This window comes from Phyllobates terribilis, unplaced genomic scaffold, assembly GCF_046119375.1.
Source record: "Phyllobates terribilis strain yellow unplaced genomic scaffold, ASM4611937v1 Scaffold_5__5_contigs__length_657084704, whole genome shotgun sequence".
Taxonomy (NCBI): Eukaryota; Metazoa; Chordata; class Amphibia; order Anura; family Dendrobatidae; genus Phyllobates; species Phyllobates terribilis.
In genome coordinates, this window is record NW_027362765.1 from 378,679,325 (window position 1) to 378,706,777 (window position 27,453).

Here is a 27,453-nt window from a genome sequence, read left to right on the forward strand (position 1 = left end):
CGTTCTCGGCGCAGCTCGCCTCCTGGTGCGGACGTTCTCGGCGCAGCTCGCCTCCTGGTGCGGACGTTCTCGGCGCAGCTCGCCTCCTGGTGCGGACGTTCTCGGCGCAGCTCGCCTCCTGGTGCGGACGTTCTCGGCGCAGCTCGCCTCCTGGTGCGGACGTTCTCGGCGCAGCTCGCCTCCTGGTGCGGACGTTCTCGGCGCAGCTCGCCTCCTGGTGCGGACGTTCTCGGCGCAGCTCGCCTCCTGGTGCGGACGTTCTCGGCGCTGCTCGCCTCCTGGTGTGGACGTTCTCGGCGCTGCTCGCCTCCTGGTGTGGACGTTCTCGGCGCTGCTCGCCTCCTGGTGTGGACGTTCTCGGCGCTGCTCGCCTCCTGGTGTGGACGTTCTCGGCGCTGCTCGCCTCCTGGTGTGGACGTTCTCGGCGCTGCTCGCCTCCTGGTGTGGACGTTATCATCTCTGCTCACCACCGGGTGTGGATGTTATCGGTGCTGGACAACCATTTAGGAAACATTCCAGGTTGCTGCGCCCAGCGCCCTAACATTGAAGGGCTTGTTCTACATTTTTAGGTCTCAAACATAATACAAAAACCACAGAAACTGAAGTACGGGGAGAAAAAAAAAAACTTTATTCACACGGTTTTGGGAAAACATAAACCAGCCTACTACTGCGAGAGGAACCGCTGTACCCCGAGACAGAGCACACAGATCCCTGCACCAGATCTCTGCCCCTACAGCCTTGCCGAGTCCAGTCCCCAGTGCAGAAGCAGATACAGCCCGGCCGTCTCCTGCCAGACCGATCTCTGCTGTACATATTGGGGAAGTGCAGTGATGGGACCGGAGGGTTGGGAGGATCCAAGGACAGGAACGTCTTGTAGCAATAACCCAGGAATAAAGCCGCCCCAAGCCTTGAAGATGTGAACCAGAAAACTCTCTATCCCATAATCCTCACCAAGGAGGGACACAGAACACATACAGGAGGGGGACGATTAGCTCTGCACACGCTGGTAGAAGTAAATATAACCAAGGTCTTTTGGAGGCTTCTCAGATGCGCAGACCTTCTGGTCATTGTAGATCACCCACCTGCAGAAGAGAAAAACAGGAGAAGAGTCAGAAACAGAGATAACAGGAGAGAGGCGGGGCGAGGGTCGGGGAGGGAGGCGAGGGTCGGGGAGGGAGGCGAGGGTCGGGGAGGGAGGCGAGGGTCGGGGAGGGAGGCGAGGGTCGGGGAGGGAGGCGAGGGTCGGGGAGGGAGGCGAGGGTCGGGGAGGGAGGCGAGGGTCGGGGAGGGAGGCGAGGGTCGGGGAGGGTCGGGGAGGGAGGCGAGGGTCGGGGAGGGAGGCGAGAGAGGCGAGGGTCGGGGAGGGAGGCGAGGGTCGGGGAGGGAGGCGAGAGAGGCGAGGGTCGGGGAGGGAGGCGAGAGAGGCGAGGGTCGGGGAGGCGAGGGTCGGGGAGGCGAGAGAGGCGAGGGTCGGGGAGGGAGGCGAGAGAGGCGAGGGTCGGGGAGGGAGGCGAGGGTCGGGGAGGGAGGCGAGGGTCGGGGAGGGAGGCGAGGGTCGGGGAGGGAGGCGAGAGAGGCGAGGGTCGGGGAGAGAGGCGAGGGTCGGGGAGGGAGGCGAGAGAGGCGAGGGTCGGGGAGGGAGGCGAGAGAGGCGAGGGTCGGGGAGGGAGGCGAGGGTCGGGGAGGGAGGCGAGGGTCGGGGAGGGAGGCGAGGGTCGGGGAGGGAGGCGAGGGTCGGGGAGGGAGGCGAGGGTCGGGGAGGGAGGCGAGAGAGGCGAGGGTCGGGGAGAGAGGCGAGGGTCGGGGAGGGAGGCGAGAGAGGCGAGGGTCGGGGAGGGAGGCGAGAGAGGCGAGGGTCGGGGAGGGAGGCGAGAGAGGCGAGGGTCGGGGAGGGAGGCGAGAGAGGCGAGGGTCGGGGAGAGAGGCGAGAGAGGCGAGGGTCGGGGAGAGAGGGGAGAGAGGCGAGGGTCGGGGAGAGAGGCGAGGGTCGGGGAGAGAGGCGAGGGTCGGGGAGAGAGGCGAGGGTCGGGGAGAGAGGCGAGGGTCGGGGAGAGAGGCGAGGGTCGGGGAGAGAGGCGAGGGTCGGGGAGAGAGGCGAGGGTCGGGGAGAGAGGCGAGGGTCGGGGAGAGAGGCGAGGGTCGGGGAGAGAGGCGAGGGTCGGGGAGAGAGGCGAGGGTCGGGGAGAGAGGCGAGGGTCGGGGAGAGAGGCGAGGGTCGGGGAGAGAGGCGAGGGTCGGGGAGAGAGGCGAGGGTCGGGGAGAGAGGCGAGGGTCGGGGAGAGAGGCGAGGGTCGGGGAGAGAGGCGAGGGTCGGGGAGAGAGGCGAGGGTCGGGGAGAGAGGCGAGGGTCGGGGAGAGAGGCGAGGGTCGGGGAGAGAGGCGAGGGTCGGGGAGAGAGGCGAGGGTCGGGGAGAGAGGCGAGGGTCGGGGAGAGAGGCGAGGGTCGGGGAGAGAGGCGAGGGTCGGGGAGAGAGGCGAGGGTCGGGGAGAGAGGCGAGGGTCGGGGAGAGAGGCGAGGGTCGGGGAGAGAGGCGAGGGTCGGGGAGAGAGGCGAGGGTCGGGGAGAGAGGCGAGGGTCGGGGAGAGAGGCGAGGGTCGGGGAGAGAGGCGAGGGTCGGGGAGAGAGGCGAGGGTCGGGGAGAGAGGCGAGGGTCGGGGAGAGAGGCGAGGGTCGGGGAGAGAGGCGAGGGTCGGGGAGAGAGGCGAGGGTCGGGGAGAGAGGCGAGGGTCGGGGAGAGAGGCGAGGGTCGGGGAGAGAGGCGAGGGTCGGGGAGAGAGGCGAGGGTCGGGGAGAGAGGCGAGGGTCGGGGAGAGAGGCGAGGGTCGGGGAGGGAGGCGAGGGTCGGGGAGGGAGGCGAGGGTCGGGGAGGGAGGCGAGGGTCGGGGAGGGAGGCGAGGGTCGGGGAGGGAGGCGAGGGTCGGGGAGGGAGGCGAAAGTCGGGGAGGGAGGCGAGGGTCGGGGAGGGAGGCGAGGGTCGGGGAGGGAGGCGAGGGTCGGGGAGGGAGGCGAGGGTCGGGGAGGGAGGCGAGGGTCGGGGAGGGAGGCGAGGGTCGGGGAGGGAGGCGAGGGTCGGGGAGGGAGGCGAGGGTCGGGGAGGGAGGCGAGGGTCGGGGAGGGAGGCGAGGGTCGGGGAGGGAGGCGAGGGTCGGGGAGGGAGGCGAGGGTCGGGGAGGGAGGCGAGGGTCGGGGAGGGAGGCGAGGGTCGGGGAGGGAGGCGAGGGTCGGGGAGGGAGGCGAGGGTCGGGGAGGGAGGCGAGGGTCGGGGAGGGAGGCGAGGGTCGGGGAGGGAGGCGAGGGTCGGGGAGGGAGGCGAGGGTCGGGGAGGGAGGCGAGGGTCGGGGAGGGAGGCGAGGGTCGGGGAGGGAGGCGAGGGTCGGGGAGGGAGGCGAGGGTCGGGGAGGGAGGCGAGGGTCGGAGAGGGAGGCGAGGGTCGGAGAGGGAGGCGAGGGTCGGAGAGGGAGGCGAGGGTCGGAGAGGGAGGCGAGGGTCGGAGAGGGAGGCGAGGGTCGGAGAGGGAGGCGAGGGCCAGCAAATACAGTGATGGAGGCAAGAAGAGAAGAAAGTATGCAGGAAAGGAGGCCATCATCATGAAGCAACAGAAAATCGAAGCATCAATCACAGGAGGAAGATGAGAGATGTTATATGGGTGTGGAAATTCCACATGGGCCTTAAGCAATCTCAATCTCCCATAACACTCCTCCTGCTATATAAAAAAAAAAGAAAAAAAAAAGGATAATAAATCAGTAAAATTTAGGCCGATGCTTCTGGATGCAGGCACAACGCAGGAGGCCTGTGCTAATGACACGCAGGTGCTAAGCCCTGAGCAGATGACGTGCATTCTGGAAAGTAAAGTACAGAAAGGAGAACGGGCTCTAGTTGTGAAGACGAGGACGAGGAGACAACGTCAGTCACATCTAAGTGACGAGCACACAAAGATCTCACCGTCCATCTTTCTTTATATGACATACATAGTGACCGCACATGGTGGACGTTCCCATGTGACTGACGAATGCGAACAGCTCATATCCTGCAAGGGAAAAAAAAACAAAGATAAAAAACATAATATCAGAACCCCGGTTGTGTGACCATGTGCCGCCCACAACTGTGAAGAGGAGACCGGTGGCAGGAGCTCGGGGACAGGAAGCCTGGGCACGGAAAATACCACCAGAGACCCTGCGGCTGAGGCCGGCTCGGCACACGGCCATCCCTGCCGACTCCTCACACGCGCATGTGACCTTCCCCGAGATCTGCCATCTGTGGAGACTCGGTGGGCAATCCTGCCGATCTCTGGGATGGTCTCTGAATTGGCACCTCTCCATTCATTGTCCATGGGACTGCAGCGCTGCTATCTCCAGCAGTCCCATGCACAATGAATATATCATTGTCAAAATCATTGGAAAAATGTATACTCTCCATTATACAATGTAGAAGATATTTGCTGAATCTGGAATATCACTTGAAGATCATAACATGTAAAGTGCCATGGAATAAATGACATAATAATAATCTACCAATGATAGAATAAAAGGTGTAGAAATGGAAATAAGTTCAGTTTGGAAAGCCATTATAGAGGGGCATGCGCCACCAGGACGGACCCTCCTTTCAATAGGAGCAGCTATGGCAGAATGGCACCAAGTGACCGTACCCGAGAGGAGCATGTGGTCACGTTCTCTTTGCAGGAGGACGGGTGGTTTCCTATACGGGGGGGGGTTCTCACCCCTAATATTGGTTTTGCACCCTTAACCCCCTCTCTCTGTATTTACTTACGGCCATTCCCATCTTTCACACGCGGTCCGGCAGCGGGGAGGCTCTCGGACACGGATTCTGCAGCCGAACGTCCTTCTGACAGGTCCATGGCCGCCTCGGCGTCCAGGTCATCGATGTGAGAGAAGATCCAGTCCACGGCTCGTTCCAGACAGTTGTTCTATAGGGGTTAAAAAGCAGCAAGTTATCGGGGTCCAGCCCCTACATGATGCGATTCCCTCCCCATGATCCTGTAGGAATCTTGGCCACATGTAAGGTGCACAGACAGGGGGTCCGCACTGCACGCAACGCAGGCGGAGGACTTACTGTAGAGCGCAGCGCCCGGACTGCCTGCTCCTGGGAGAAGCCCATGGATATAATGGTGGCTATGTGCTCCTCAGACGGGGGGTCTCCTCCTATGGGGACTGAGGGTGGAGCGCTGATCCCGGATAACACTAAAGGATGAGCAAAGTCTGCGGAGAGAAGGAACATGGTCAGGTTATTATTTCACCTCTTTCCTGATAATGGTACCAAACCCTCAGCTCTGAGAAGTATCAGATCTGTTCAAGTTTTTTTTTTGCCTCTGGAATTAAGTAACAATTTCCACATTCACTGACAACAAGCAGAGATCTTGATAATGGTCAGTTGTTGAAAAGCAATGTACAAGAGAAAGTTATTCATCAAGTCCAAAAATATTCCAAACAGCACTAGACGCTGTGCGGATATCACTACATGCTTAATCCAATGCGGTCGCTCATTTCAAACCCACAGGATGACAGAGACTCTAGTTTATATTAAAATATATACTTTTATTTAATATTTATAATAAAAAACAGGGATGAGGAAATGACGGGGAACATCCAGGAAAGAGAGATGCAATGTACGGCTGGGTCATATCTCATGGTACTAATTTAGTGTGAACAAGGTGGTTTAGTTAATTGCTATATTATTATGTAAAATGAGATACATCCCTGTTTTTTATTATAAATATTGAATAAAAGTACACTGCTAAAAAAAATAAAGGGAACGCTCAAATAACACATCCTAGATCTGAATGAATGAAATCTTCTCATTGAATACTTTGTTCTGTACAAAGTTGAATGTGCTGACAACAAAATCACACAAAAATCATCAATGGAAATCACATTTATTAACCAATGGAGGCCTAGATTTGGAGTCACCCCCAAAATTAAAGTGGAAAAACACACTACAGGCTGATCCAACTATGATGTAATGTCCTTAAAACAAGTCAAAATGAGGCTGAGTATTGTGTGTGGCCTCCACGTGCCTGTATGACCTCCCTACAACGCCTGGGCATGCTCCTGATGAGGCTGAGTATTGTGTGTGGCCTCCACGTGCCTGTATGACCTCCCTACAACGCCTGGGCATGCTCCTGATGAGGCTGAGTATTGTGTGTGGCCTCCACGTGCCTGTATGACCCCTCTACAACGCCTGGGCATGCTCCTGATGAGGCTGAGTATTGTGTGTGACCTCCACGTGCCTGTATGACCTCCCTACAACACCTGGGCATGCTCCTGATGAGGCTGAGTATTGTGTGTGGCCTCCACGTGCCTGTATGACCTCCCTACAACGCCTGGGCATGCTCCTGATGAGGCTGAGTATTGTGTGTGGCCTCCACGTGCCTGTATGACCTCCCTACAACGCCTGGGCATGCTCCTGATGAGGCTCAGTATTGTGTGTGGCCTCCACGTGCCTGTATGACCTCCCTACAACGCCTGGGCATGCTCCTGATGAGGCTGAGTATTGTGTGTGGCCTCCACGTGCCTGTATGACCTCCCTACAACGCCTGGGCATGCTCCTGATGAGGCTGAGTATTGTGTGTGGCTTCCACGTGCCTGTATGACCTCCCTACAACGCCTGGGCATGCTCCTGATGAGGCTCAGTATTGTGTGTGGCCTCCACGTGCCTGTATGACCTCCCTACAACGCCTGGGCATGCTCCTGATGAGGCTCAGTATTGTGTGTGGCCTCCATGTGCCTGTATGACCTCCCTACAACGCCTGGGCATGCTCCTGATGAGGCTGAGTATTGTGTGTGACCTCCACGTGCCTGTATGACCTCCCTACAACGCCTGGGCATGCTCCTGATGAGGCAGAGTATTGTGTGTGACCTCCACGTGCCTGTATGACCCCCCTACAACGCCTGGGCATGCTCCTGATGAGGCTGAGTATTGTGTGTGGCCTCCACGTGCCTGTATGACCTCCCTACAAAGCCTGGGCATGCTCCTGATGAGGCTGAGTATTGTGTATGGCCTCCACGTGCCTGTATGACCTCCCTACAACGCCTGGAAATGCTCCTGATGAGGTTGCGGATGGTCTCCTGTGGGATCTCCTCCCAGACCTGGATTAAAGCATCCGCCAACTCCTGGACAGTCTGTGGTGCAACGTGACGTTGGTGGATGGAGTGAGACATGATGTCCCAGATGTGATCAATCGGATTCAGGTCTGGGGAACGGGCGGGCCAGTCCATAGCTTCAATGCCTTCATCTTGCAGGAACTGCTGACACACTCCAGCCACATGAGGTCTGGCATTGTCCTGCATTAGGAGGAACCCAGGGCCAACCGCACCAGCATATGGTCTCAAGGGGTCTGAGGATCTCATCTCAGTACCTGATGGCAGTCAGGCTACCTCTGGCGAGCACATGGAGGGCTGTGCGGCCCTCCAAAGAAATGCCACCCCACACCATTACTGACCCACTGCCAAACCGGTCATGCTGAAGGATGTTGCAGGCAGCAGATCGCTCTCCACGGCGTCTCCAGACTCTGTCACGTCTGTCACATGTGCTCAGTGTGAACCTGCTTTCATCTGTGAAGAGCATAGGGCGCCAGTGGCGACTTTGCCAATCCTGGTGTTCTGTGGCAAATGCCAAGCGTCCTGCACGGTGTTGGGCTGTGAGCACAACCCCCATCGGTGGACATCGGGCCCTCATACCACCCTTATGGAGTCGGTTTCTAACCGTTTGTGCAGACACATGCACATTTGTGGCCTGCTGGAGGTCATTTTGCAGGGCTCTGGCAGTGCTCCTCCTGTTCCTCCTTGCACAAAGTCGGAGGTAGCGGTCCTGCTGCTGAGTTGTTTCCCTCCTACGGCCCCCTCCACGTCTCCTGGTATACTGGCCTGTCTTCTGGTAGCTCCTCCAGCCTCTGGACACTACGCTGACAGACACAGCAAACCTTCTTGCCACAGCTCGCATTGATGTGCTATCCTGGATGAGCTGCACTACCTGAGCAACTTCTGTGGGTTGTAGAGTCTGTCTCATGCTACCACGAGTGTGAAAGCACAACCAACATTCAAAAGTGACCAAAACATCAGCCAGAAAGCATTGGTACTGAGATGTGGTCTGTGGTCCCCACCTGCAGAACCACTCCTTTATTGAGGGGGTCTTGATAATTGACAATAATTTCCATCTATTGTCTATTCCATTGGCACAACAACATGTGAAATTGATTGTCAATCAGTGTTGCTTCCTAAGTGGACAGTTTGATTTCACAGAAGTTTGATTTACTTGGAGTTATATTCTGTTGTTTAAGTGCTCCCTTTATTTTTTTGAGCAGTGTATATATTTTAATATAAACTAGAGTCTCTGTCATCCTGAAATGAACAACCACATTGGATTAAGCATGTAGGTAGGTAAAAAGTTGCAGAACTTTTTATCATGCAGTTATTAAGTTCAAATCACCCCCCTTTTGCCCCATTAAAAATAAAACAATAAAAAAAAAACTCACATATTTGGTATCAGTGACTTTGTAAAATCTATCATAATATAAAATAAATTAATCTGATTGGTAAACAGTGTAACAAGAAAAAAATAAAAATGCCGCCAAAATTAAGGGGGTTTTTTTGGCTGCCGCAACATTGCAATAAAATGCAATAACAGGCGATCAAAAGATCATTTCTACCCCAAAATGATATCAATAAAAACATCAGCTCAAGTCGCATAAAATAAGCCATCACCAGGCCCCAGACCCTGAGAAATTAAAGTGTTACGGGTCTGGGAAAATGTAAAAAAAAAAAAAAAAAAAAAAAAAAAAAAAAGCTAAAATGTTTTTTTTTTAATATTTAGAAAAAAAATGTAACTACTTAAATAAAAAAAACGAAACCGTGTATAGTTAGGTACTTACCTGGATAATCATATTGCCAGGTCAGTTTTATTGTACTTTGAACATGGTAAATAAAAAAAAAAAAAACTCTTGTGGAATTGCACTTTTTTTTTGCAATTTGAACACACTTAGATTTTTGCCCGTTTTCCTGTGCATTACATGATAAAATTAATGGTGTCATTGAAAAGTACAACTCATCCTGCAGAAAAGAAGCCCTCATACAGCAATAATGACGGAAAAATAAAAAAAGTTATGGCTCTTGGAAGAAGGGGAGGAAAAGAACAAACAGAAAATCGCCAGGTAGTGAAGGGGTTAAAGAGTCATTCCCATTTAATGTGATCGCTAGGCTAAGCCAACACTATGATTACTGGGGGACCGACCTCAAGAGCAAAAGGGGGTCACAGCACTTATTTAGCCCTGCGTGACGCCCTGTGACTCCCACTTTGCAGAGGAGTTGGCCCGGGGGGCTCTGTGCAGGAGATTAGTGGGGGGCTAAGAGGTTTTACTCCCACCGATATCCTAGCAATATGCCATTATTGTATGAGACAGGAACATCCCTTTAAGCCTGCTGTAATGTAGGCCCGGCGCCATGCATTACCTGGGTCGTCCATGTGTGACATCACCCATGTCATGGCGGCTTCTGCGCCGCTGTTGCCGGTGTAGTAGACGGCTTTGCGGCACGCTTCAGTCGGGAATCCCATCTCCACCAGCTGCGTGACCACCGACTCATCCAGCATGGGAGCTGTGCAGACAGGGAGACACAGTGAATAAAGAAGAGCCAGGATGTGGCGTCCTACAATTAATGGGGTTCAGAGGCCGCCCCAAAAGGGGAGAGCAAGGGAAAAAAAGAGACAGAAAGAAATCCCAGGAGCAGGGAGCCCAGAGGCCAACCCTCCTCCCCCGGTACAGTCACTCATGTCATGCAGTACGATACTGCCCCCTATAGGTTATGGGGGACAGTGCAGGAGATATCCTCAGCAAACAATGCTGCCGCTGCCCTCCTTCTCCAAGATACCAGTATTTTCTATTGCACACGTTTTGTGTCTGGCATTGAATGGAGCGGAGCTGCAGTACCACTCACATACAGGGGTGGCGCTCTATAAGAAAGCAACCATGTATTTTTTAAACCCCCTTTAATACACGCCAAGCCACAAACCTGCACAATTGCTCCTTTGTGCCCGTGAGTGGCTGCAGCTCCGGTACAATGTGTCTGGATCTTACAGAGGGAATATGGATTATTTTTTTTTTTAATTAATACACTTTACAACAGACTCCAAAGCTGTTGGGGTCCAATAATCTCTTGTGGAGACCGGCCGTGCCTCTCACTACACAGCAGTAGGGTCCAACCATCCTATAAGTAGGAGGACATGATGAATAGGACAGGCGCACCATACTCGCCACATGGCACGCGGCCCGGCAGATATCCGCGGACATGACGTTACCATCCCGGCTCGAGTGTTCGGAGGTAGAATTCCCCTTTAAGCCCAATTTTTTGTTGATTTTGTGACATCCCTTTAAATTTTACTTCTGCGAGATGTGGCAGAATTATCTGGGAATCAGCTTTATATGGGAGGTGAAGGAGAAATAATGGTGGCGCCCCGACGTCACACATCCGCTCACCCGACATTCACATGGCCCCCCAAGAGACAGAAACACTAACATGTCGGAGAGGAGAAGTGAGGGGAGCAGTACGAGTCGTCATCGTCGTTGCCATAGAAACCAAGGCTACCTTTGGGCTCGTCTGGGGTCACCAACGGGGGAGCGACGTCTGGCAGTTCTTCTTCATCCCCTTGCAGACCCCCGCCCCGAAACTGAGACAGGTCCAGCTCCTCCGGGACATCGATGGAGACGTCTGCGGATAAAACCAGACGGAGAGAGGAGATCAGGGAGCGAGAGGAGGAGATGCAGCCAGGACTGAAAAGGTTAAAGGGCTTTATTAACCCCTTCTAATACGCCATTTTTAATTTTTGAACTAAAAGCTAGGAGTTTTTTTTTTTTTTTTCATTTTCCCCTCCCAATCGTCGTATGGGGACTTGTTTATTGCGGGACACTCATTTTACTGTACGATGTGAAAAAGTGGGTGGGGGGGGAAATATATCAAAATGTGGTGAAATGGTAAAGTAAAACCCGCGATTCCACCATACCTTTATTTTTATTCCTGTGCGGGGAATAATTGTTTATTTTTGCTTGATGAGGCCTAGTTTTAACCACTTCACAGCCTGTGCTGTATTAGTAAGCACCAGGCAGCCACCCCCTGTTCAGTGGGGGCTACAGCGCTGAGCCCGCACTGAACCGGGCACATGTCAGCTGATTCTTACAGCTGACATGTGCCCGCGACAGTCGCGGGTGGAATCGCGATCCAGTTGCGGCTGTTAACATGTTAAATGCCGCTGTCAATCTCTGACAGCGGCATTTAACAACGCCGCGCCGGAAGCGCGTCACTTACCCCGCCCATCGGTGACCCCGTCACGTGATAGCGGGTCACTGATGCGTGGGCATGACAACTCTGGGTCTGCAGCAGACTCCAGTGGTTGTCATGAGCTGATCACTATGAGCGCCACCTAGTGGTCGGCGCTCATAGCACAGGACCATTTCTACTACACAGAGGTGATCTGTTCATCACCTCTATGTAGCAGAGGTGATCAGACAAGTGCTGTTTCTAGTCTCCTATGGAGCCTATAGAAGCAAGCATAAAGTGAAAAAAAAAAATGTGTTTAAAAAAATTTAAAAAATATAAAAGTTTAAATCACCCCCTTTCGCCCCATTCAAAATAAAAAAACAAACAAAAAAAAAAAAACACATACAGATATTTGATATCGCCGCGTTCAGAATCGCCCAATCAATATAAATTAATTTGATCGGTAAACGGTGTAACGAGAAAAAAATTCTAAACGCCAGAATTACGTTTTTTGGTCGCCTCAACATTGCAATAAAATGCAATAACGGGCGATCAAAACATCGGATCTACCCCAAAATGATATCAATATAAACTTCAGCTCGGTGCGCAAAAAATAAGCACCCATCCGGCCCCAGATCCCGAAAAATGGAAATGCAATGGGTCTTGGAAAATGGCGCCATTTTTTTTTTTTTATTATTATTTTTAGCAATTTTGGATTTTTTTTCACCACTTAAATAAAAAAGAACCCACACATGTTTGGTGTCTAGAAACTCGTAATGATCTGGAAAATACCAAGGGCAGGTCAGTTTTAGCATCCAGTGAACGTGGTAAAAAAAAAAAAAAAAAAACATCTGTGGTATTGAACTTTTTTGCCATTTCACCGCACTTGGAATTTTTTTCCCGTTTTCCCGTACACGATATGGTAAAACTAGTAATGGTGTTGAAAAGTAAAACTCGTCCCGCAAAAAATAAGGCCTCACACGGCCATATTGACTAAAAAATAAAAACGCTATGGCTCTGGGAACAAGGGGAGCAAAAAACCAAAATGCAAAAACGGAAAATCACAGGGTTGTGAAGGGATTAATTGGCACCACTTTGGGGTCCGCAGGAAATTTCGATCACTCTCTGTTGGATTTTTTTGGGGAGTGGGGGTGTGGCGACAATAAAAAACACCACTTATCCTTTCTTTCCTCGGTTTACCGTGAATATTTCCGTGCATTGGATTATTACGGAGGGAAACCGTTTATTATTTATTTTTTAATTTGGAAAAGTTCAAACTTAAGTTTTTTTTATTTATATTTGAAAAAACTATTTTTATTTAAATCCTTTTACTATATAATTTTTTTAAGCCTCTTCCCCATTGGCAAAACGCGGGCCTAACAGAACCATGTAGACACTGCTGTAAGTGATTGACAGCGACATCTAGATTGTTAAACAGCAGGAACCATCGCATGCTCCAGTCATTAGTAGAGGCAGGTGTCAGCTGCAGAACACAGCCGGCATCCGCCGGAGGAGTTGGACGCGGCCTTTAGTATCTCCTCTGCTATCACCCACAAGGGTGAAATCATGTGTTCTTACCTAATTTCTTTGGAACCCAGTCCAGACCAAAGGTGAATTTCTTAATCTGGATGACCAAGTAGTCGGGAAATGAGGCAAAGCGGGATGTCCTAGGACAACGAAACAAGGACATGGGTTTACATATATGTAAAGGGATCTCATAGACTTGTGGTAAATCTATAGGATGGGCCGTATAGGTAAGATAACTTTGGTGCAGTGGCCGCCCAGACCAGAACTATGCGAACCTCCTAATACCTGCGGCCTCACCAAAGCCTCCTCTGATTAGTAGCAATGTAATGAAGCAATAGGACCTGCTAATCAGGAGAGGCATTGGGGATGTCAGCAGGTAGGAGGAGGATAGCCGCTCTGGCCCAGCGAATATGAACTTAAAATGTAAAAGGATCCTGGGAATTTTTTCGCTCAGCTCCGTATATGATATATGCGGACAAAACTGTATTGCAAGACGCTGCCGGTGGAGAGGTGGCCGTCCACCCACAGATGTTCTAGAAACTGCCGCACTTGCCTGCTTTGAGATTTTCTGAACTCCCCATCTGAATGAAGAGAACAGCGCCTGTGCGGTAACCCCTCTGCACCCGGGCGGCAAGCCCCTCTGCACCCAGGAGATAAGCCCCTCTGCACCCGGGAGGTAAGCCCCTCTGCACCCGGGAGGTAAGCCCCTCTGCACCCGGGAGATAAGCCCCTCTGCACCCGGGAGATAAGCCCCTCTGCACCCGGGAGGTAAGCCCCTCTGCACCCGGGAGGTAAGCCCCTCTGCACCCGGGAGGTAAGCCCCTCTGCACCCGGGAGGTAAGCCCCCCTGCACCCGGGAGGTAAACCCCTCTGCACCCGGGCGGTAGGCCCCCCTGCACCCGGGCGGTAAGCCCTTCTGCACCTGTGCAGAGCATAACTAGGCCCCATTCTCCAGATAGATGCGGCGCTCAGAGTTGGGACCTGCATCATCCTGTAGATTCGCCATAAAGGTACTAGATAAAACTATCCCTTTAAAAAAGCCGCACTCTGCCCCCCCTTCTAAAACGAGCTGTCCCTGCAGAGGGGGGCATCTATCGAATATACATTTCTTTCCACAACCAGTGCCTGCAGTCAGTGAATGTAAACTTTCATAGTCAAATAACTGTCCTGAGCAAGTCAATGTTTGCACGGCAGCAGTTTGTTTCAATGTATCAGTGCGGGTAGGAGGACGACCCATGATATTTTTACCCTCAGCTCTGTGACTAGTTTAGAAAGTTAAGAGAAAAATGCTTTTCATTCACAGACAGCGAATTACTGAAAAAAGTACGAGTATTGTGAGACAAACACTTCCTTCCTTTCTTACTTAAGTGCATTGGATTTGGCCTGCAGAGCAGCGCTCCAGAATTCGTCCAGTTGCTCAGGAGCGGCAAAAGCTTCTAGACAAGATGTGAAGGGGATTCGTGCCCGGACGAGCTCGGGAGGGGGCCGGTGGTCCTGCTCTGCTTGATGTCGGGCCTGTTCGTAAGCAGCGAGCTCCTCTGCACGACACACAAAGTACAGGTGAGCTCAGCGGACGAGCGGTTCCCGTAGGACCCCACCTCGGACCGGCCCCTCACTGACCTTTATTTAATGCAGCCTCCATGGGCACGGGCAGCTGCAGGATGTACTCCACCCGCTGCGTGTACTTCACCTTCTGCGACACAAGACATTTAATCTTCTCCTCCACCAAAAACCGGAAAACTTCATTGGGATTGGAAGAGCTGCGGCAATTTCTCTGTGGAGATGTAAAGCGCGAGGGGTTAACTCCGAAAATGTATAAAGATGCACACAGAGATGTATACCACCCGTACACACACAGAGATGTATACCACCCGTACACACACACAGATGTATACCACCCGTACACACACACAGATGTATACCACCCGTACACACACACAGATGTATACCACCCGTACACACACACAGAGATGTATACCACCCGTACACACACACAGATGTATACCACCCGTACACACACAGAGATGTATACCACCCGTACACACACAGAGATGTATACCACCCGTACACACACAGATGTATACCACCCGTACACACACAGAGATGTATACCACCCGCACACACACAGAGATGTATACCACCCGCACACACACAGATGTATACCACCCGTACACACACACAGATGTATACCACCCGTACACACACACAGATGTATACCACCCATACACACACACAGATGTATACCACCCATACACACACACAGATGTATACCACCCGTACACACACAGAGATGTATACCACCCGCACACACACAGAGATGTATACCACCCGTACACACACAGATGTATACCACCCGTACACACACACAGATGTATACCACCCGTACACACACACAGATGTATACCACCCGTACACACACACAGATGTATACCACCCGTACACACACACAGATGTATACCACCCGTACACACACACAGATGTATACCACCCGTACACACACACAGATGTATACCACCCGTACACACAGATGTATACCACCCGTACACACACACAGATGTATACCACCCGTACACACACACAGATGTATACCACCCGTACACACACACAGATGTATACCACCCGTACACACACACAGATGTATACCACCCGTACACACACAGATGTATACCACCCGTACACACACACAGAGATGTATACCACCCGTACACACACACAGATGTATACCACCCGTACACACACAGAGATGTATACCACCCGTACACACACAGATGTATACCACCCGTACACACACACAGAGATGTATACCACCCGTACACACACACAGATGTATACCACCCGTACACACACAGAGATGTATACCACCCGTACACACACACAGATGTATACCACCCGTACACACACACAGATGTATACCACCCGTACACACACACAGATGTATACCACCCGTACGCACACACAGATGTATACCACCCGTACGCACACACAGATGTATACCACCCGTACGCACACACAGATGTATACCACCCGTACGCACACAGAGATGTATACCACCCGTACGCACACAGAGATGTATACCACCCGTACACACACACAGATGTATACCACCCGCACACACACAGATGTATACCACCCGTACACACACACAGATGTATACCACCCGTACACACACACAGATGTATACCACCCGTACGCACACAGAGATGTATACCACCCACACACACACACAGATGTATACCACCGCCACTCACCTCCACCATGTTTATGAAGTGCAAGAAGAACTCCTGGGCGTCCTGCTGCCGGTTGGTGGAAAACTCTGGGTGTCCCTTCCCTATAAGTGCTTTAAACATACGCGGTGCGATGCCTTCCTGTAAACCCTGCAAAACACAAGGTTGGAGGGGTCAAAGATACGATGCCGTGGGCGTGCCGGGAAACAGACGCTGCCGGGGGCATGCCGGGAAACAGACGCTGCCGGGAGCGCCGGGAAACAGACGCTGCCGGGGGCGCGCCGGGAAACAGACGCTGCCGGGGGCGCGCCGGGAAACAGACGCTGCCGGGGGCGCGCCGGGAAACAGACGCTGCCGGGGGCGCGCCGGGAAACAGACGCTGCCGGGGGCGCGCCGGGAAACAGACGCTGCCGGGGGCGCGCCGGGAAACAGACGCTGCCGGGGGCGCGCCGGGAAACAAACATGTGATAGAAAAGTTCTGCAACTTTCTAATACACTTTGTGCTGCACTCCCTCACCATTTACTATACGTCTGCTTGCTCTCAGTGAACGGACACATCTTTGGAAGACCTGTCCTCACATCTGATGTGCTCGTTACAATGTTTCAGTGCGCTGAGAGCCAACAGTGTAGGAGAGATTTGCACTTACCTGTATGACGGGATACAATTGTAACAAAACCTCAGCTGTGCAAACAGTGCTAAATCAAGAGAGGAATCCATCCCTTGAATGGAAACGTGAATGTCTGCATTTGGTGACAACAAGCAGAGATCTTTATCACAGTGAAGAAACTATATTAGAAAGTCCCATAACTATTCCTTACATCTTCATTTAACCAGATTGCAAAGGGCAGTTCCGCCTGTTTCCCGGCCCTCGTCCGTCTCCTGCAGTCCCGTAGGCAATAAGTTTTAACTAAATGCCGGTATCAATCATTGACAGCGAGAGTCAAAACACGCCAGCCTGGAGAACATCACAAATCTCGCCCAAAATGTGATGGTGGGGCGCCGATGGCTCGTCATGACAGCCGGAGGTCTGCAGAAGACCCCTGTGCCTGTCATTGTGAATCTCCGATGAGCCCTCATAAGAGATTGTGATTTTCTCTACACATATTTGGTATTGCTGCGTTCAGAATCGCCCGATCTATCAAAATATAAAGTAAATTAATCTGATCGGTAAACGGCGTAACGAGAAAAAAAAATCAAAATGCCAGAATTACGTTTTTTGGTCGCCGCAACATTGCGATAAAATGCAATAACGGGTGATCAAAAGATCGTATCAACCGCAAAATGGTAACAATAAAAACATCAGCTCAGGGCGCAAAAAACAAGCCCTCACCCGGCCCCAGATCCCGAAAAATTAAAATGTTACGGGTCTCAGAAAATGGTGACATAAGCGAAATTTTTTTCTTCTTACAAATGTCAGCATTTTTTTTTCACCAATTAAATGAACCTATACATGTTTGGTATCAGCAAACTCATAATGACCTGGAGAATCATAACGGAAGGTCAGTTTTACCATATAGTGAACATTGTAAATAAAAAGCAAAAAAAAAAACACAATTGTGGAATTGCCCTTTCACAGCGCTTCATTTTTTTTCCCATTTTCCAGTATAATATATGGTAAAACGAATGGTTTCATTCAAAAGTACAACTCGTCCCGCAAAATACAAGTCCTCACACGGCTATATTGACGGTAAAATAAAAAAGTTATGGCTCTTGGAAGAAGGGGAGGAAAAAAAACGAAAACGGAAACTGGCAAGGTCATGGTGGAGTTAAATGAGGGGATTAGTCTGGTGGGATTTCTAATTTTTTGGGGTAATTTTTCATGTGTAATTGGGTTGGCTGTGGCTCTGCCACCTAGAGCGCAGACACTAAGGGCCCGATTCATCAAAAAATGTCAAGACAGAATTCTGGAGTAAAAGTTTTGAGAAGTTGCAAAATTTAGGTGCAACTTGGCACTTTCACGCGTTTCTCCATTTTGGCGGCACTGGGACAATATGGGGGGCACGACGCCACAGCTGGTCTAATTCATGATGAGCTGCAGCGATCCCCCCGACTGGTCTGATTCCTGGCGCGGTGCTCGCCACTCGACAGAAGCTCCAGATTCATGAAGAGACGTCCGACTCCACCGCGGCCCTCAGTATGAACAATGCCGGTGGTCTTGATGAATCGGACCCGTAGGTATTTATTTCTTTGCCATCTGAAGTCTCACCTTCTGCTCCTCGCCCTCTTTCTCAGCCCCCGGCTTGGAGTATTCACCAGATGACAGACCGTTGCCGAGCTTCGCTCTGTGGAAACATCACCGAGAATATTCATTTGATATCTTCTGAGACTGATAGCGCCCCCCGCCCTCTAGTCCCGGCATGGTCTCTCCGCACTACTTACACTTGGGTGTTGAAATCCTGCGTGGGATCAGCGGGCGCCTTATGGAATATTTGCTCCATTCGTTCCACGTATCTGTAAACGATCAATGCGGAGAGTTACGCTGCATGTTAACCCCTGTGATGAGCAGATACATTTGCGTATACGGTATGTAACACGGCAAGTGACCGCCATGTCTTGCTGGGTCTGCCATGCTAGGGAGGCATACACTCCTATTCACTACGGGCGCTAAGACTGCGATAAAGGAGAAGACAGAAGTGGGATATAATCTTTCATCATCTCCTCAGGGAGGATCGCAGCCGATCTGCTCCAGATTGCAAGGCTTTACATGCTGTACATAGACGATGGTGGCGGGGACCATGTGTCGCAGACACTTACTTGCGCTGGAAGGCAGGAATACTGAACACGACCTGCATGGTGGAGTTGAGATAGCAGCTGTTGCCCAGATTGCGGATCCCGGTGTACCCGGGTCCATACAGGGGTTGCAGCTGGACCCCCGATTCCTGGATCAGCTCCCATTCTCCGATCCTCTGGTTCATATCAATTTCCAGCTCGGTCATCGTCTTGTCCGTCTAGGATCGGGAAGAGACGTTACGTGTGTACGGGAGGGACCGTGGGCCGGCGGGGGTATCCTCATGCGGCCACACTCACCTTCTGCATTTTCATCATGTCGATACCAAAGTGCGATAGATGTTCGGCCAGGTTGGGGTCCAGGACCATGTCATCTTCATCATAGGAGTAGACATCTGATCGGGAACAATGAGGAGCAAAAAAGTGTCAATTTTTACAACATCCGAGGGGATAAATACTTTCAGATTTTTTTTTCCTTTTATTAGCTCCAATGTATAGAAAGGAAAAGAAAACTTTGCAAATAGTCGGCATTAAATATCACGGCATTTAGGTTGGGGTCAGAATTGTATTATTTTTGTGCTGGTTTAGCCTGATCTGATCAAAACTAAAGGGGGTGGAATCCATATTAATGAAGAAACTTTGCACATAGGCTTCATAAAATATCTTCTATCGTTTTGTGTACGCAGGTTCTATGCAACTCAATGTATCAGATAGAAGTACAGTAGCCGAGCAGCGATACATGACTGCAGGATCGGACCAATAAACAATGAGAAGCGGGTCTTCATAAGAGCTGTATACACAAAACGGGAGAAGATATCTAATGAAACCTATGTGCAAAGTTTTTTCAGTTTGTCAATATGGTTGTCTAAGTCTTAAAGGGGTTGTCCGTTCCAAACCGATAAGTCTGCAGTCACTCTGAGTGACTGCAGACTTATGAATCCCCCCAGCAGGCGCTCTGTATACTGCAGTGATTCGCTGGTTTCTGAGTAGGGACGGGAGGGTATGTATGACTTATATATACTCCCGGTCAGTGGGCGCGGCCTTGCTCCATACAATTGTACAGAGCGAGACCGCGACCCCTCTAGTGACGTGGACGGCCAGTGGGCGTGGCCGACTAGACGGAGCGGCCTCGCTCTATACAACTGTATGGAGTGAGGCCACTGGCCAAGAGTATGTATAAGTCACTCATACCCTCCGGTCCTGACTCAGGAACCAGTGAATTCTCGCTGCGGGGATTCATAAGTAGTCACTCAGAGTGACTGCAGACTTATCGGTATTGGACCGGACAATCCCTTTAATATTCTGAGCCCGGCCTAAATCCTGCAAAGTGACTGATTGAGCTTGTGTAAAATGGAATAAAAAAACCTCACCTCCTCCATCTGGAGTGATGGTGCCCAGTTTGACAGCCAGCGGGTACCCGGTCTCTCTGTAATGCTGCACCGCGTGGTTATTCCCTCCGCTGCCGTCAAAGTATCGTCTGCCGCAGAGGATCGCTCCGTCTGTCATATTGAGCCACAGGTTCTCCCGCAGGTCGCACACGCTGCACTTCCAACCACTGGTGGAAACAGTCAACAGGCAGGGAAGTGAATGAAGGCAAATCTTAAATAGCAGGATGGAGAACATTCAAAAGGTTTTGTAAGAGAAAAGGCAGAATAATGAAGTCTCTGATCTCATCTTCATATGATACAGTTCCCATTCAGAGCTGTTGCTCTCGGAGGTCCTGAGACCACCAACAATTTAACATTCAGCTTATTAATGAGTGGTGTATGCAGGCTCAATAGAAAAATCTATGGATCTGTACTCGCGCTCAAGGATAATCTGAGCGACGAGCGGGTGGTCTTAGTACGCAGATTATCACAGATGAACCCATTACCTATTCAGTGCAGAGGACACGGATGTTTCTAGCTGGAATACCCCTTTAATTCCCTCCCTAATGGGAATACATCACTGCCAAGGTGTAAGGTGTCATTAGGGGCGAGACGTCCGCAACGTCCATGCGTCATATGGTTATAGTCATGTGCCACCGCAGAAAAAGGTGGATGCTGAGGAGACCACCAGCAAGGGGATAAAAGAAGGGGCAAGTTTTAAACCTGCAGTAAAGTTAGATAGAAACTTTTTAATAAACAACCGGTCTGGATTCTGCAAAGTTTGTAGAGGAGCAAATGTAAGATTGCAAATCCTGGACAACTTGTCATATGTGGGAGTCAGGTGAATGAGGAGCCGTCCTGGGCGTCATCACCCGCATCTCCACTGCTAGGTGCAAATAAAAAAGAAGCCTCCATTCCTGACTGTTGCATATCAGTCAGAATGATGAAAGTATCGGCCCCTTCAGACTAAAGGTACAATGGTAAGATCTTATCAGGAGTAAATCACTTACCAAGGAGGGATGCGGGGAGCCCCCTCAAGCTGCTGGAGGCTGAAGGCGTGCTTAGAGACCTGTCTCACCTCCCCATCCCACGCCTGAATCTCCTGCTTACGGGATGCAGAGTCAGCGGCTAAGATGGCATCGATGGCAGACGATACCTGAGAGATGCAGGAAAATGGAGTGAGGTGAAGAAGACGACAACGATGGGCAACAGGAAAGGTGCAAGACAACAAAACCATCCCAAAAGGTTCACATGTCTGTCCCCACCACCCCACACACACACCTCAGATTACCCACCCGGTCCTTGACCATCTCTGGGAGTCCCAATAGTCCTTCCCGCTGAATCTCCAGGAACTCGGGCAGAATGACCAACTTCACCTCTTCATCATACTCACATTGCTCGTCAGACATGTCAAATCCGCCCTCCATCCCTAAAGAAAAGGCGAGACGCAGGGGGTAAGAGAGCGATGGAGGATATCGGGATACGGAGCGCGGATCAGCTTGTTTTTATGGCTCCTTCACTAACGTGCATTTTCCTAATGCAGGCAGGTGGTACTTTCAAGGGTTTGTCCAGGACTTCTGGTATTATCAGATCGGTGGGGGTCCAACACCCGGCCGCCGTTTGCAGCTCCTGTTACAGCTGGATGGACACAGAAGTGGAACAGCACAGCGCCGTACACTGGATTGTGACCATTCTTGGGTATTGCAACTCAGCTCCCATTGAAGTGAATGTGTCTGAGCTGCAGTACCCGAGACGGCCACCACATGGTGAATGGAGCTGAGCTGTCCTAGGTCTGCACACAGTTTACATCAGGCCCTAGTGGGAGCTCTGTATAGATCATTGATATATATATGTCCTGGACAACACATTTAAAAGGGATTTTCCAGATTGGAAAAACCCTGTCACCCACGCTAAACAAAAACAGAGCTGTGCTCACTCTCCCCAGGTCCTACCAATGCTGTCCTCACTCTCCAGGTCCTGCACTGAGTCTATACCGCTGCTCCCAGTATCTGTTATTCATGTTGATACCACTGTAGTTACTCAGCGAGCTTGGCATCTCCGTACGAGCCACTGCACTTACTGATTGGCTGCAGCGCTTTTGATGTGAATAACAAACCCCGGGAGCTGCAGTGTATTCATTTCCAGCTATGGATTCTTTTCATTTCATTTTTTAGTAATCTGCAGCCGGGAGAGAGGAGCGCTCCGAAACCGGAAAACCCTCTTTAATGCTTTTAGCAAAATATTACTACACGGCGTCTTTGCTTTTTTTAGTGGTTTATTTAAGGGTCAGTGATGTTTTATTTATTTTTTTAATGCAGCTCTGGTTGTGGGGTTTTTCTCATTGCCTTTTCCATAGGACTGTGCAAAACAATACTACAAAATTTTTGCCACCAAAAAGAATTTTGGGTAAAAAAAAAAAAACCATTAACAGAAAGAAAAAATCCGCAAGGTTTTATTTTGATTGAAACCAACAAAGTATGTAAAAGTATAAGGTGCAGATCAGGAGCAGCCGTTATGAGGGGGAGAGGGTGGCATTACTTCCAGGCAGGTTAATGATTTAGAAGATCATACCTATGGCGAGACGGGTGGGCTTCTTACGAGGGGGGTCTCCTGTATTGGAACTGGAGTCTTCGGATTTCTGTGGGAAAAAAGAACAAAACAAGATTGGCCATCAGGGGAGGATCGTGTGGTTCAGCTCTGGTCCCTGCCCATATCCACTGGGTTAGTATAAAGGGAGTATGTCAGTGCACAATGACTGTTCAAACCAAGCACCCATGACGTGGCCAGTAAGTGCACAGCACTTTCCTCCAAGTTGTTTTCCCCTCTATGTCCAATATCCTCTGACTTCATAGCGGTCAATCAAGGAAGACGGAGATAGATGGAAAACATGTAGGTGGGAAGGTGCATCGAGTGCCTGTGAGAGGTCTGAACAGTCATTTTGTGCGAGGTCTGAACAGTCATTCTGAGCAGACAGACTCCCTTTAATACATCACACAGATGATCTAATGTAAAGATGTTTCCCCTTTAAATGTAAGCACGCACTTCCATTACCGGTTTGGGGGTCCTCTTCAGGTGCAGGAATGCTCTCTGGCCGGTCTTCTCAAAGTGTTTTTCTACGTACTGTCTGCCAAACCCCAGGAAGGTATACATGCAGATATATAGTCCGCCATCGGTCTCCTGCAACACAAGATGTCATCATTGAGGGGAGGATTACATTCACCGGGGAGGGGTTCCTGTGTTGTTACACAAAATCTCCTGAGCGCTTATTACAAGATAGAAAGACTGGGAGGAAGTTATAACAAGTACATAAAAAAAAGTTAAAAAAAGTTTCTTCATGGCCAGATCTATTTTCTGGAAGTTATGGGCCCTGCTGAGATATTCTGATGGTCCGGGTCAGATTCTTGTCAGTGCCGTCATGAAGATCCAAACGACCATTGGCATCAATGTCCACACATCACAGCCAATAATAACCCAGGGAACACGAGGGGCTGATTAAGGTATATAGAGTCATAGAAAAGTGGAGTTGGAAGGGACCTCCAGGGTCATCGTGTCCAACCCCCTGCTCACTGCAGGATTCACTAAACTATCTCAGACAGATGTCTGTCTGAGAATCTACTGTTCTCTTATGTCAGCACTTAATAGATTTTCACACTTTACAACAAGCCAATAATGGGTGCGTCCTGTTATAGTGACAGGCGGCTCCATCACAGACCCTAAGGCCCGTGTATAAGAATGTTAATTAATCTCTTAGGAGGGTGTGCACAACCCAGATTTGCAATGAAAAATCACAAAATAAATCTGCACAGATAATTTTGCAAATTTCCCTGTAGAAAGTAAAAAAAAATTAAAAAAAAAAGTTTTAAAAAACACCATAATCACCTCTCATTTTTTCTATTTTTCTGATGTTTCCTCACACGACTGTTGTATTCTCAGCAGATTGCAGTGATAGTGCCCGTGTGTGGACGATACCAGTTTCTATAAGTCTGCGTTCAGACATCCGTGTAAGCGGACACGCGTCTCCCGACCCGAGGGTGACACTTTCATAGAACCTCGGTCATCAACGATTTTCATGGATGTCTGAAGGAGTCCTAAGGCTGAGGACGCAACTAATGCAGCCAAAGATAGCTTTACATCACAGCAAATGCAAGTGAATGGGGTTGCATCGCAATCAGCAATGCACTGCGCACCAACTGGTTCAAGTGTTTGCGACTTATTTGCTGCATTTTACCTTACCTCATTCATTTGCAGCAATGCCTCATTGATGTAGCAGCAGCTGACAGCGATCTCTGGACGTGTCAAGGCCAAAGTCGCTGTGACGCTCCAGCCTAAACCGCATGCATTGTGTATTTAGTAACATGGGCCAGCGGTGCTCAGCGCCATTAGATTAAATGACGGTTACCCTTTAAATGTATAATCCCGTCTACACAGGTGAATATTGTCGGATACAGATCGCAAATACAAACTATTTTGTTATTTACTATTTATTAAAATTTGCAGCCGTTCTTGCAATATTACCACTTTGGTTTACTACACGTTGCCTTGGAGACCGACCACCGCTGCTAGACAGAACCTTCGCAGCGTTTACCGGCTCTTTTCTACTGAGCTTGAAAACAACTGTTTTGAAGTCGGTCCTATGGGACTTTCGGACCCCTGTGATCACAAGAATAGGGGTCCGAATTGCTGCGCATGTGCGACCATCGCTCTTACAGACCCCTATGGGACTTTCGGACCCCTGTGATCACAAGGACAGGGGTCCGGATTGCTGCGCATGTGCGACCATCGCTCTTACAGACCCCTATGGGACTTTCGGACCCCGGCGATCACAAGAATAGGGGTCCGGATTGCTACGCATGTGTGACCATCGCTCTTACAGACCCCTATGATCACAAGGACAGTGGTCCGGATTGCTGCGCATATGAGACCATCGCTCTTACAGACCCCTATGGGACTTTCGGACCCCTGTGATCACAAGAATAGGGGTCTGGATTGCTACGCATGTGTGACCATCACTCTTACAGACCCCTTTGATCACAAGGACAGTGGTCCGGATTATTGCGCATATGCGACCATCACTCTTACAGACCCCTATGGGACTTTTGGACCCCTGTGATTACCAGGACAGGGGGTCCAGATTGTGAATGGAGCGGTTGTGCACATGCTTGATCCCCTCTGGGTCTGTAGGGCTGGTGTTCACGCATGCGCACGACCACTCCACTCCCTTTCCGTTCTTACGGGGGGTTCCCAACAGTCGGAGCCCAAGGGACTTTACATACCACATGTCCCAAGCCCCTTCAACCAATAAAAGGGGGCAATAAAGCTCCATCACACAGTGCAGCAGACATGATGGGTCACACAGCCCCCCACTGTGCCCCCTCAGGTCTGTGCGGCCCCATATTCATACAGGGGACGACGACACATCTACTGATGGTGACAAAGCACAGGCACAAAGGACTGAGGACCACATATACCGGTGTATGGAAGGAGAAGGCACACTCATCCTTGTGTACTCGGTCCCCAGCCCTGGGCAACCGGATAGTCGGCAGGATAGACAGCAGCGTATCTTTCACATCCACCATGACTCCGGTTCCTGGAGGAGGACAGTGACAAGGCTCCGTTTCCGCTTCCGGCGACAATCTGTCCTCTGGCCTCACAGTCTCACTGGTGAACGGGGCGCGAGAGGGCAAAAGGCGCATGCGCGGGAAACAATGACAGCGCAGAGCCTTCCAATGGGTTACTGCGCAGGCGCCGTCATGCAGCAGACAGTCACTTGTCGGCCATGATTGAAGAGGGCAAAAAAAAAAGGGGTTTCACCTCCACAAAATGGGAAATATGAAATAACCATTGATAGAGATAAGAGTTTATGTGAAATAGCAGAACAGAGAGCCTTATTTATGAAATCTGAAAGAAATTACAAAAAAAAAATCTTGTTGCCCATAGCAACCGATCAACAATCGACTTTCTTTCTTAAAGTACAGTGTAGGAAGCGATGTGATTGGTTGCTAGGATTATTTTAATTTTTTGTTTTAGACAGCTTTATAAATCACCCAAATTTATACAGGTGCAGTAATAACGAAGGAGTAAATTTATCAAGGCGCGTTAAGGTAGGATGTAAACAAATGTATTTAATATATATGGCGCATAGGAGGGCCGTCCATGTGCCACAGAAACCGATGCGATGTGGTGGAGATTCACGCCATAGTTTACAACAATTGCTGGAGTAAATGATGGCGGATCAGACGATGTGGCCTACCACGCCCATCTCATAAAACAAAATGGACAACAATAAATTCCCTCCATAACTGGGAAAACTTTCCGTATTATGAGCTCCAATAAGACGGAGTTCACACTTGCTTTTCTGAGGAGTTTTTTTTTGAGCCGATCCTCCTCACAAGCGGCTTCAAAAACGCCTGGAAAACTGTTCCTATATATTTCTTTGCCACTTTACTGTTGATATGAGGAGTTTATTGAACTTTTTTTTTTTCATTCCTGAAGAGGTTTTGTAGAATGCCTGATAGAAAAAAAGAAAGTGTCACGTCTGTGAAGAGGATCCTGATGGCATCTGCTCCAAATTAGGAACTGTCCAATCCAAAGGCTGCAAAGAATGATGCAGGTCAAAAAAATCCTCCCAGAACTCTTCAGGAAGAGAAAAAAATCATCCAAAAACTGCAAAATTGTCTACGGCCTGTATGGAGGGGACTCAGCCTCCTTCACACGCTGTCAGTGGTGTAACTAGAGTCCGATGGGGCCCGATGCAAGATTTTATTTCCGCAGTGAAAATACGCGGCATCAAAAACTCATTGAGGGAACTTAACCTAACGCAGCCGGCCTCTGAATTGCAACGGCTGTTTTTATTGATAACATTTTGGGGTACATAAATTTTGATGGCTTTTTATTGTGGAGGTGTGGCAACCAAAAAACAGCAATGGTGGCATTCCAAATTTGTTTACCGCATGGGTTTAATAATTTTAGATTTTGATAGATGGGATTTAGGGAACTGTACCCTGCGACAATCTGATTGCTTTCTCTTTATTATGCAATACTGCTAGGATTGTGTTAGGATTAGGGTTAAGGTTAGGATTAGGGTTGTGTTAGGGTTAGGATTAGGGTTATGGTTAGGGTTGGGCTAGGGATTTTTTTCAAAAGTAAAACATAAAAATGCTGACGACATGGCGACTAGTGTTGAGCGCAAGTGCTCGCTACTAGAGTTTGCATTGGGTGCTCGAGTATGCACCAACTAAGAATGGGCCGCTCCTGGGCCAGTGTTGCGTGTTTGCCCCCCCAGTCCAAAATTTGCCAGCCAGCCCCTGCTGCAGTATTGTAATATATATGTTTAACGTATGGAGAA

The 27,453-nt window shown here is 50.3% G+C and overlaps 1 protein-coding gene across 4 annotated transcripts; it reads right to left on the reverse strand.

Annotated features, from left to right (window-relative positions):
- Positions 1–605: 605 nt before the first annotated feature.
- Positions 606–25,789, reverse strand: USP5 (ubiquitin specific peptidase 5). 4 transcript variants are annotated; one of them, XM_073684857.1, is made up of 20 exons: positions 25,577–25,789; positions 23,160–23,285; positions 22,680–22,746; positions 21,404–21,537; positions 21,119–21,264; positions 20,112–20,296; positions 19,042–19,136; positions 18,769–18,962; positions 18,394–18,465; positions 18,221–18,296; positions 16,038–16,163; positions 14,410–14,563; positions 14,153–14,327; positions 12,841–12,929; positions 10,525–10,716; positions 9,463–9,606; positions 5,072–5,217; positions 4,769–4,925; positions 3,944–4,028; positions 606–1,082 (listed from the first exon to the last, which is right to left on the reverse strand). In XM_073684857.1, exons 1-20 carry the CDS (start codon positions 25,682–25,684, stop codon positions 989–991), a joined length of 2,565 nt encoding a protein of 854 aa, XP_073540958.1. In that variant the 5' UTR covers positions 25,685–25,789; the 3' UTR covers positions 606–988. The 4 variants fall into 4 exon arrangements, with proteins under 4 accessions (XP_073540958.1, XP_073540957.1, XP_073540959.1 ...); XM_073684856.1 differs by having other exon boundaries at positions 23,151–23,285; XM_073684858.1 differs by having other exon boundaries at positions 10,594–10,716; positions 23,151–23,285; positions 25,577–25,788.
- Positions 25,790–27,453: the final 1,664 nt, after the last annotated feature.